At 41.1% G+C, this 12042-nt stretch overlaps 1 protein-coding gene across 1 annotated transcript; it reads right to left on the reverse strand.

The window, feature by feature from the left end:
- Nucleotides 1-5290: 5290 nt before the first annotated feature.
- On the reverse strand, nt 5291-10691 carry LOC131973891 (basement membrane-specific heparan sulfate proteoglycan core protein-like). The gene is made up of 8 exons (XM_059336018.1): nt 10536-10691; nt 9729-9875; nt 9520-9654; nt 7487-7659; nt 6500-6686; nt 6232-6411; nt 5881-6147; nt 5291-5785 (listed from the first exon to the last, which is right to left on the reverse strand). Exons 1-8 carry the CDS (start codon nt 10582-10584, stop codon nt 5781-5783), a joined length of 1143 nt encoding a protein of 380 aa, XP_059192001.1. The 5' UTR covers nt 10585-10691; the 3' UTR covers nt 5291-5780.
- Between the last annotated feature and the right edge of the window lie 1351 nt (nt 10692-12042).

Genomic DNA, 12042 nt, shown 5'->3' on the forward strand with positions numbered 1-12042 from the left:
TTGTGGTTCTGAAAACTGTTGGTAGTCTTGAATGCACTCTTTGTAGCAAGTCATGTGCTTTGATGCTCCAGAGTCAATCAACCACTGAGCCTGTTGTGACATCTCATTCTGATTAGTCTCTTTAACTACAAAAGCACTCTCTTCAGTATCCTCACACATCATGCTTTTGGCCTTGTGGGTTTTATTTTTCTTTTTTCCTCTTGGACAGTCACGCTTTATATGACCTTCTTTTCCACATTTGTAACATCTCCATGAGCTGGATGTGTCAGCTCCGACTGCCTTAGAATTAGGCTGCATATCTCCACGAACTTGCGTTGACATGGCTGATGCACCACCTGATGCAGCTCCATTATCATCTGCTTGCACTTTCTTTTGTTCTTCATTTATTAATGCTTGCTGAACAAACTGCAGTGTCAAATTGTCCATCTTTGTTTCTAATGCAGTGACAATAGTAGCATAGCTTGATGGCAAACTACCCAGGAGAGTAACAATCTGGTCTTCCGCTTCAATTACAGCACCTATTGCTCCAAGCTTGTCAGTCAGTTCCTTCATTCGTTTTAAATGTTCAATTAAACTTTCTCCTTCCTTCATTTCACATCTGAAGTATTTTTTCTTTAGGAACAGTTTATTTGCAAGAGTGTCTCTCTCAAAATGTCCTTTGAGCGTATCCCACGCTTCTTTTGGGGTCTGACAGCTTGTTATCAGGTACAGCTGGGGTGTACTTACATTCAGCACCAAGACGGAAAATGCCTTTTCTTTCCGTCGTTGAAACTCAGCTTGTGCAGCAGCATTAGCTCCTGTTGCTAGCACATCCGTTTCCATTACCATGCCCCACAGTCCTTTTGCCTTCAGCAAGTGCTCCAACTGAAATTTCCATGTTGCCCAGTTCTCTGGTCCGCTCAGCTTGTCAATAAACAGTTTATCTTCCATTGTGAATCCCACAACACTGTTTATATCACAACACGGCTTTTTAGCGACGCTCTGGGCCCATAACCTATTGTGGTCTCACGTGTTTTTATTCAGAACAGAACAACGTACAAAAGCCATCACCAGGGGGCAGTATAACAGCCACTCAACACTGTGTCAAATTACTTTTCTCTAAAACAGACTACTCCAGAGTTTTGGTCGCACATACACTAAAAAGGTATCAAATCGTCCGGCTCAGCCATGACAAGTGTGCTATGACTTTTATAAGGGTTTCAGCAAACGGTTTTCAAATTATTCAGCAAAAACAAGCCAAAAAATCCCCCCAATGTTACCCTATGGAGAGGCTACAGTGGATGACATCATCCCTAGAGTGCGGAGACAGGGAGAGAAAAATTTGTCAAAAAATACATTTGGAAACTGCGCTCTAGGCTGCAAATGCCACTCTACAGAAATAATTTATACATAGAAATGTAGGAAAATGTGTCTTCTCACTCTCGTCTGCTGAAGCTGAGTTATAGATTGGGCGTAGGACGCACAAATGCGCCACCAACAAGCACCCACACCCTCATAGACCGCCATGTTAAAAAGGTGGGAAAATTTCGGGAGGAAAACAGAGGTTTCTTCCGATCACTCTAAAAAGACAGTTTCTTCATTTTTCTTCACAAAACACATATGTAGACGTTCAGGAAGAACTCAGGATGCTCAAAATGAAGTCGGATCAATCATAGGAATTACGGCCAAAAATGCTTTCTGTTCGAGACATACTTTTTAGCTGTTTTCCTGTCTATCTCATTGGTGTCAAATTCCACAGCTGCAGCTGATTTCAGATGATTGCTCTGCTCTGATTGGTCTCCCAACAGGTTTCTCAGGTCAGCTGACTAGCTGCTCCTGACAGTGCCGAGAGCTAGGCTGAAGCTCAGAGGGGAATGAGCGTTTGCCATTGCAGCTCCAAAACTTTGGAATGAATTGCCACTGCACATTAGACAAGCCTCCTCACTGTCTCATTTTAAATCTCTTCTTAAAATCCACCTCTTCTCTTTGGCTTTTGACACCACGTAGACTGTTGATTTTATGATTTAATGTCGATACATGCATATTTTATTTTGTGCAGGCAGTGCATTTTATCTTATATTGTTTACTTCATCTCTTTTTATTATGCTTCTATTGTGTTATCTTTTTATTGCTGTGCAGCACTTTGGAAACCTTGTGTTTGCTAAAATTGTGCTATATAGATAAAGTGGATTTGGATTGGATTGGATTGCCATAGTGATGGTTACCCTGCTTTAGCATTTATTTTAATCTAAATGGGACCATAATTTACTAAATGAACATCAAGTTGTATTAAAGCATATAATGGTTGAGACCAAAACCTCACGAAGAACATGTTTACTTAGCCAGTGGAGCTGCCACCTGCTGGCCATTAGAAAGAATGCAGGTTTCATTTAAGCCTCATTTTTCAGACCCAGAGGTTACAGCTTGGCTGCTAATGCAAAAGAAGAAGAAAAAACAGCTTATTGGCACATATTGCAGACACAGAGCAACATTAGCAATAATTAAGAGTCTTACATTCACTCTTCTTTTTGCACAGTCTCCATAAACTCCTGTGATATTTTTATTGTCTATTTAGCTGCTAAATGTGACCCTATGGTCACCAGTGGGGCGCTAAGATTGTCTTCTATTCGGTATTTTTTCATTATGTTTTACTTATTAAGATATAAAAATTGATTTGTGCAGCTCTAAGAACCGTAAAGACGTGAAAGTAAGGTAGAGAATCTTTGGATAACATTAGCATTATCAAGGATTGCTGTGTCATATGTCAAGACTGGACATTTAATAACCTTCATATATTATTTATTGAGGTCATAGAAATAATCGGTTTAATGGATTTCTATGCTGCTTATATTGTCTCCAGCAGTGACCCATGGGCATAGCACTTCCTGTCAGCAGTTAAACTCTATTTTCACAGGGGGATCATGACTCTTCCTCCTTCTGTGAATGGCAACATATTTCAGCTGATTGATGTGAAACGATTTGTAAAGATCGGCGTCATGGTCAAATTGTTGCGGCTTCCTGTTGCACTAGTTAGAAACATTTCATTGACAAAGTGTGCAATCAGATTTAAGGCGGCCCGTGATCTTATGCACTGTGGGAGTCAACTTGGCTCTACAACCCACATATTACAGGAACTCCGCTCCCTATCACCCCATCAGCTTCCTCCATCCTGAAGAAACAACCCATCGCCCCACCACAGCTTATCCCGGTTCACCAGGTGGAAACCATAGCAACAGACTTGACAGGCACTCCCACGCTTCCACCTATCACTTCCTGAGGAATCGCTCACCTCGTTGGTTCCTTCCTGAATGACCTGATTTTCCCATATTTTTTTACTGCTGGGACATTGTGCTGGTCTTCATCCAAAAACAGCAACAGCTTTTAACAATCATGATACAAATATATGAAACAGGAAAAGGAATATTTGGGACATTTGACTCTCCTTGTGTGCTGATCAGAGACTGTATAAAATACTGCTGATACAGCTACAAGACTGATTGCCTGTTTTTTTCTTCTCTCCTCGCCTCTTAAGGCTAACATAAGCAATGTGTGGTCCAGAGTAGATATAACACTGTTGTGCACTCCTACTGTAATATAAACTAATGCAGTGCTTCTGAAGCTGTGGCAAACTGTCTTTGCGAGTGTGTGCGCACATCCTTTCTCTCGGATGTCATCAGGACTCTTATGAACCTCACTGTTTACATCAGACTCCATTAGAGCCCATATGTCCACGTCTAGTTAATATGTATACAAAGGCACACACAGTGATACAGGGGGATCAGATTTAATGAATTCGAGTTTCCTCTCTGTCTCGCATACGTTTTTCCCTATTTTCCAGCTCAATAGCTCTTTATCGTTCTGAATGAAATATTGATGTAGATTTCCCTCCTCTGATATCCTTTTTGATGCATTTATTTTGTCTACTTCATCTTCCCTCCCTCAGTCCGTCTGTGAAGTGAGGGGGTGGAGTGAGGTGACAGAGGGCAGATGTTTCCTTCCCTGGCTTTGAAGATGCTTGTAAAGATGGAGGGGAGGAATAGTGGAAAGGGTAAAGCCTGTTACTCTATGGAGGTTGGGCGTTTCACGAGGGAGGCCACAATCACAAACAGCTACAGATACAGGCTCTCGCTCCTGGCAGCAGCTTTGGAAATGGGAACTCTGCTTTCAACCCTCGCCTGCAGCCGCAAACCCTTAATGTCGAGCTAACACCTCATTTAGTCTTAGCTCCCTTAAATTTTCTCTGACAACGTGGCCAGCAGTGCGTCATTTTGCAACAGGTTTGTCTCATCAAACTGAACTTTGCCTGTTCTAGAGGAGTTCATATTTACACAGAGAGCTGCAATAATCGGCCAAGTGTTTTTGCTTTTTTTAAACTTAGGGATGACATGTAGTCATTAGGAAACAATGGCCTGACTGTGCACTGCATCTGCCCCTCCAGTTGTTAAGGGTGTGAGGGCTCAAATTGCTCTTGGCCTGAAGGCAATGGGTGTGTGTGCATTAAGGCTACATATTGCCACCATGTGGTTAAAGAAATTACCTTGTGAAGTAATGCTCAGATTAGACACCACCAGTCAAATAAACCTTCAGATATAGAATGCACTAACGTAGCAAAAGTACAACAAATGTAGGGAATGTATGAAAATTACTGGACTTTGGGGGAAAAATAGACTTAAGATAACATAAAAAAGTCTTGGTGAGAACTACTGCATATGACAACAGTTGTATAAATCACTCTTGTGGCTCCAGAGGGAGCCGTGTGAAGTCACAACAGCTGAGTCTGAAGACTCGAAGTCTGGAAATTGTGGAGTTAGAAAGAATGGAGCTTACCTGATCGCTGCAGGATGCTTCTCATCTCTACTTTAGGTTAACAGTTCGATGCTACATTAGCTGCTACTAGCATAACACACCCCAAAACTCAGCAGTCAAGTTGCATTGTGAGCAATTCAGGCTTGAGGATTTGTTTTTGTTTTTAAATCCTGAGTCGAATGCAAATGACACTAGCTTTAGCTCTACACGATTTTATATTGTTGGTTCTTTTGTAAACTGTGACACACAAGACAGCTATAATTTGGGGATAATTATTTCAATGTAGCTATTCCTAAGATTGCTATCTATAAAAGTAAAACTATTTTTCCTTTAGCCAAAAGAAAAAAATTAAAATACGTCCAACTTTGTGGGCCCCTCTTCCCTGCTAATCATTTTCATACAGTCCCTAAGTTGGACACACTTCAAACAACATTTTTTTTTTAAACTGTCATGAAGAAATCACTTTTCACTGAAATGAATTAAAGTTTTTTTTATTTGGTCTTTATTGTTTTGAGAGTAATAAGGGTTTTATATTAAATCGGTTTTTTGTTTGTTTTGTGTCCTCCTTTCAATTTTGGAAGTGCAACAGTGTGGACTTAGCAGCTGACATGAAGGGAGGCAGACAGGCCGCAGAGGCATTCCAGCAGAAGAAACTCCCACACACATACTGTCGGACGTCAGTCCACACTGAGCTTTAGAGAAAAACTTTCCAAAGGCAGATATGAGACAGGAGTACAGCAGTACTACAACAGTATCAATTTTCTACAAAAGTACAAATGTAACCCCTTATGCACAAAACAGCCCAATGTTTAAACAGCATTGATATCTTTCACTTCACGTCAAAATATATGAATCTATTAAATATAATTTTCTGTTCTCTCAGTATTAGTGTCAGTATTGTTTGACTGTCTTGATGGGAACAATCCATGCTTGTACAAATTGTAAGAGCTACATAGATAGATGGTTTGTCAATTAGACACAGTGACCACAGTGGATTAAGCTGTAAAAGAAGAAGAAACAATATTAGATAATGAAAGGAAAAAAGATCAGTTTTTTGATGCACTTTAAATTGCCTCAACCCAAACACCAGCTCACCTTTCACAAGGACTTTAACCAGTGCCTCACTGGAGCCGATGTGGTTGGTGGCCACACATTTGTACGTTCCGCTGTCGCTCAGCTTAACGTGAGCTACGAGCAGCATGCCATCCTTCGTGGTCTCTGCTCCTGGAGGCAGGCTCGCCCTGCCCGCCCGGCTCCACTCAAACTGAATGGGATGAGTACCGTGGGCAAGGCACTGCACACGCAGGGCGTCTCTGGGCTGGAGCCTCACCTGGTCTGGCAGGCAGGTGGCGTACGGAGGAGCTGCATGGAGGAGAAGAGACTTACTGTTATCATGAGGAGTGAGAACTCAAATATCTCTGTTTATCATCTGCATGGTCAACTCACCCTCCACTTCCATCTGCGTGTAGGCTTCACTGTAGCCATGCACGTTGGTTGCATTACAGATGTATTGTCCTGAATCTTGGCGCCCCACACTGGTCAGTGACAAAACTCCACCGGCCACTGTGTGTTTCCATGGCAGCGGTGCTCGCAGCTTGGACCAGGTGATGACAGGTGCAGGAGAACCTGAGAGAAGGAGGACAAAGAGAGGATGTGAAAAAAATGAGAGAGGTACAGAGAGATACTGACACACAGAGGCCTACAAACAACTTACCAGTGGCCTGACACTCCATTGTGACTGTATGTCCCTCCACTGCTGTTATTAATGTGGCGCTCACTGACGCCACTGGTGCTCCTGGCCCGCCCTCAACAACGATGTCAACTTTGACCTCTGTCACCCCCTCACTGTTTTCACCCTGGCAAATATAAACTCCCGAGTCCTCTGGATGAATTGCAGGCCACTGAGAAAAGATGGCAACTGTTATGTTTAATTTGTTATCAGAAACAAATTAAGTATTACTGGTTTATGTGCTCATGTAGGGCGTCACAGGAATGAGTTCTTAAACCCAGAAGTAAGTTAGCATTTTAGCGCCATGGGATCTCTCCTCTCACACTCAATGAGGATTTTGACTAAGTTTTTGGTAAGATTCCTGAAATAAGGTCAGCGGTAACACAAGCTTAAGTGATGCTCGCGTTTTGTTTTACAACACAAAATAGGTTAGTAATTACCCCCGCTTGTGAATTTTGGAGTTTTTACATGTCCTTTAAAAGGCGGTTGCTAACAAGTGTCTAAATGAGACTACAGTGGTCGTCGGGAATATTAAACATCATCACGCTGGACCTGGACGGGAACTCTCTCACAAGTCTGACTCACAGCCTCTAGTCTTGTTTTCCAGAGCTCTTGGAAACTCTTTTAGATTTTAAATTAGGTTAATAAACAATTTATTAGGCTTATTAAGGTTTTGCTAGCTTGTCAAAACAGCTGGTTAGCTTGTCGGACACCATCTGAAGCGTAACGGTAGTAATGTTGAAGTGATGGGACTGTGGTGTAGTTAGCAGCTGCATTATCGCTTCAAACATAATAAAAGTGGTGTTATCCTGCTGAACAAAACACGTAAGCATCAGAAACGAGTTTGCCACAGAGCTTATTTTCTGCAATGATTCAAAAATCCTATAGGAGAATTCTCAAGAGACTCCATGGTGATGCTAACTTCTGAGTTGGCCTACAAAAATACACAATTTAATTTGCTCTCTATTTCACCTGGATGGTGTTGACATCATTTGCCTCCTTGGTAACCAGCTGCAGAGTTGAGCCTTGGCGTTTCCAGGTCAGCGTGGGGCGTGGCCTGCCAGTGGCACGACACTCCACTGACACAGACTCGCCCATTCTGACCCGCAGGGGCCCAGATGGTGTCAGCCGCACTTTAGGAGCATCTGACAGAGACATGAGTGACAAATGAAACCTGCAATTACAGATTCTTGTGAACACACCTTTTGGGCTGTTATGGTGAATAGTTGCTTGTTTCCACATCCAGCAGTAACAGAAATATTTGGCTGCTAAATGCTGCACAATGTTCACCAACTATGGTCACTAACTGTCTGCATGCTGTTTGGTGTTGAACAGGAAGTGGGTTTTTAGAGTTTTTTTCCTATGAAAACAGCTGCCTGCAGGGATATTTCCTCAACAACAGTAAGAAGGCCATTTTTTAGAAGAATTGCTGAACTAAAACAATACACTACGTAGTGAATGAGATTCAAAACATAGGAGTATACATTAATTCATTATCCTTCTCTGCTTATCCGCACTAGTGTCACGGGGGGCTGGAGCCTATCCCAGCTGACATTGGCCGAGAGGCGGGGTACACCCTGGACAGGTCGCCAGACTATCACACGGCTGACACATAAAGAAAGATAACCATTCACGCTCTCATTCACACTTACGGACAATTTGGAGTCACCAATTAAACCTAGGTCTGTGTTTTTGGACTGTGGGAGGAAGCCAGAGTACCCGGTGAGAACATGCAAACCCCACACAGAAGAGCCACAGGCCGGAGTCGAACCTGCCACCCTCTTGCTGTGAGGCAAGAGCACTAGACTACCATGTAGCACACAGGAGTATACAGTCAGACACAAAGATTAGCCAATGTTTTGTGTTTCATTTTGCTTCATAGATTAATTGTTCATGGTTAGCTGATGTTTTGTTACTATTCAGTTAGCTATCTTTGTCCGGATGATCAAGTAGTTGACAGTAGGCTTGTAGCTCCCACCCAATTATAATTTGGACAAAAAAACGATAGGCATCAGTGACTGCCGTCTAATCAGTTGCAAGCTGTGAAGTTCCTTTGACCATTCTTATCTCTTAATTTGTTAAGATCACTAACATTAAGTAACTTCAAATTTGTAGTGTTGCTCTTTTGCCTCTGTCTTAATCTTTCTCAAGAACCCTTACATTTCTAATGATGAACGACTGACACTAGACCAGTAATGGAAAATGACAGCTACCGTAGGTGTTTTTTTACCCTGGGATTGCAAAGACACGACTAGCTCTATTCTGCTTAACTGGCTTACCCTGATATGTTCCCCTAACCTAAATTAGTCTGAATACTCATTAAGAGTTAAGACAGTCGTATTTAAGTCTAAAACTAACTGATCCGACCAACCTGAGGCAACTTACAAGCCATTCATCAAAAGAAGGTTGGGTCATGACTTTGCTACCCCAGGAAAAATTTGCCTACTGTATCAATGTGCGCTACTCTCCAAAAATCGATAATATCTAGCTAGCTAGGTTATTAAAAAAATAGTTGCCATCTGCTCTCCTCAAAGTGGTCACCTAGCAGCGTGGATTGTGTTGGAGAAACAGTACCAGTGCATGCCCACTATTCACATAATGAATTTCGGCAAGATTTGCGCAAGACACGGTGGAAAACCTGCGAGTAGGCATATAGAGTGGGCACACAATATTAGACTTAACGCTGCCACCAGCCTGTTGTTAGGCTAATTTTCTGCAACATTGACCAGTGTAGCATGAAAGCATGGTGGAAATAGCAAGCTAGCCAGCCGTCCAGTTAGCTAGCCATGCAACATTCGCTGCGTATAGCTGTGAATCTGTACAATCGCAAGGATGTATCAAGGTAACAAGCACTGTAGGGCAGGACCAAGTCAAACAAAAATTGTGGCATCGCCCCAAAATGCTCTGCGATTCCCAATTCTTGTTGTGGCTGAAAAAAACACGATGAGATCGGAAAGAGTGAACCTGAAGTTGCAAGCTAAACTAAATTGCACACAGAAGCTCACATTTGACATTGAGCGCAGCCGTGGCAGTGCCGCGGCCTGCAGAGTTGACTGCTATGCAGCGGTACTGGCCCTGGTTTTCAGGTCGGGTGTTAGCCACCGTCAGCACAGAGCCATCAGGACCGGTCTTAGCATTGTCTAGAAGGAAAAGGAGAATTCAGTGGAACCTCACAGAATGTGTACAACAATGCTCACATATTCATACTCCTGACCTGGTAATGCTTGATTATTGGCCCTCTTCCACTGCAGTTGGACTGGCTGTGCACCAACCCCCACCTGGCATCTGAAGCTGGCAGACTCCCCTTGGCGCACAGTCGCAGCTCGGGGCTGCACTGAGACGACAGGAGCCTGACCAGCCACTGCTCAGGAAGAGATAACGAGTGATAGGCTACACATGCAAAAACACACGCATACAATGAAACTCTGTGAACCTTTAGACGGGTCTGGGTGAAATACAGTGTAAACACACCACCCCAAAGCAAACATATTGAGCAAATACACAGATTGAACAGACGTGTGTCTGATGACAAAGCAAAAAAAGAAAAAGGCACCGAAATGAAATAAAATGATCTCAAAGGCATTGTGTCAGAGAGGAATATTGAAATATTTTTACTTTGCTAGAAGCTTTTAAACTAATATACGAAAGAGTTGGGTTACGCAAATGACAAAAAAAAAAATGGTAGTAATGCTGATTGTTTTTGTTTGATTTGCTCAGATGTTGAGATTTCTACCTTGTTTGTGGAAGAACTAAATTAAAAAAGAAAAAACAGAAATGCTTCTTTCCAGAAATGTTCCCGTTACTCTAGAAAATTAAGGAAAACATGCTTTCAACAGTTTAAGGGACTCTTGCTTAAGTAGAAACAGACAGAGAGGTCTGTGGATTATCCAGCCGTAACTTTATATATGTATATATATTCTGCTCTGTGATCAGCAGTTTGTGTGACCCTTTCAGAAGTACAAAAATAATATACATCTCTACAAACATCATGCAAATTAACAGAGTCAATCAGATTAATTACCTGAATATAACAGGGAACACAGGAGCAAAACCTGCGCTGAGAAATCCATGATGAACAGACAACAGTCCCACTTTCTCTCCTGTCAACAATCTGTTTCACTGTCGGTCTCTCTGTCTCTTTTTCATCCAATCACCTTCGACCTTTAACCCCTAGCTTAACATTTACCCCTTCTTCTATTCAAACATTGTTCCCAAGTGCTAGTCACGTATTAAGCATTTCACTGGCATGTTTTCTATCTTATTTTACTTGTATTGATTCTTATCGCAATAATTTTAAGTGTGTCAAATACATGTAGGCTTTGATTTCATCACTTTAGTCTTCAGAGGATTATTTTGCTTTCCAAGAAAATGTTTTCTCTCCAGCCAGATACTCCATGTGTCTGTGTTGTGTTGACCAATAAGGCTACAGTGATAAATGGATGATTAAACAAAACTCTTAAAGTGCAACTGTCCTGTTATTTTTTTATTTTATTTGGGATGTTAGTAAATAACCTCAAGAAAAGCTGGAGAATATTCAGAAAACGGTTTAAAACATAGAAAAATATGTAGAGAAATCGATTAGAAGAGGAGCATGATCACTTTAATCTATCATCATAGTTTACTAACTATAGAAAAATGACTTATTTATTACACTGACTATGGATAAGTATTTAAGAACTGACTGTGATGTTTGCAATGTAATAAAATGCAATAAAATAGTCTGTCTTAATGTGTTGCACGAGTATTAAAAGGCTCTAATGAATTGTTGTGGAATTTTAGGTAATTAAATGTATAATTAAAGGTCACTAAGACTATATATAACATGTAATAATTATTACATTATCATCACTTATGTACTGTGCATTACATTTTCTTGCAATAACTATATTCGCAGTAATGTTTTTTTGTTTTGTTTTTAACATTTTTAAACAACTGAGGGGCATTTTATCAACACATTGTGTGGCACTCACTCACTTCATTATCAAATACTCCTGGACAAAAGTCCACCTCAGCAGGTAAATGATATATTTAGACAGCCTGTCTCTGTTGATAAGGTCTTAAGATTTGTTGTTGACATTCACTTTTGAGGATTAACTAGAAAAAGAAAGGAAGAGTATAAAAAACAAGGGGAAAAAAACACTGGTTTGGCAGGAAAAACAGTCGTTTCAAAATAGTAATGCTGAACACTAGAGGGCACAGATGAGTAAAAACACACAGTCCCATTAATCTGAAACTGAACTTCAAGTGTGCACAACACACCAAACCTGACCGCCCAGGATAAAGCCTCTTTGGTTTGCTTCAAAAGCATTTAAGAGACATAACTACCTCTGTTAAGAGCAATATTGCATTTGCATTCATATGAATAGAAACTAACTCAAACAACTTTTTGTCTGAAGCAAAGAAAAATTTAATAAGTGACAATGTTTTTTATTCATTTTTGGTCATTTCTGCCTTTTAAATGTTTTTGTTTTACTCTTTCAATGCATTTTCTAAATGACAACATTTTTTTAATAAACGTAAAAGAAAAA

The sequence above is a fragment of the Centropristis striata genome, chromosome 1 (assembly GCF_030273125.1).
Source record: "Centropristis striata isolate RG_2023a ecotype Rhode Island chromosome 1, C.striata_1.0, whole genome shotgun sequence".
NCBI classification, from domain to species: Eukaryota; Metazoa; Chordata; class Actinopteri; order Perciformes; family Serranidae; genus Centropristis; species Centropristis striata.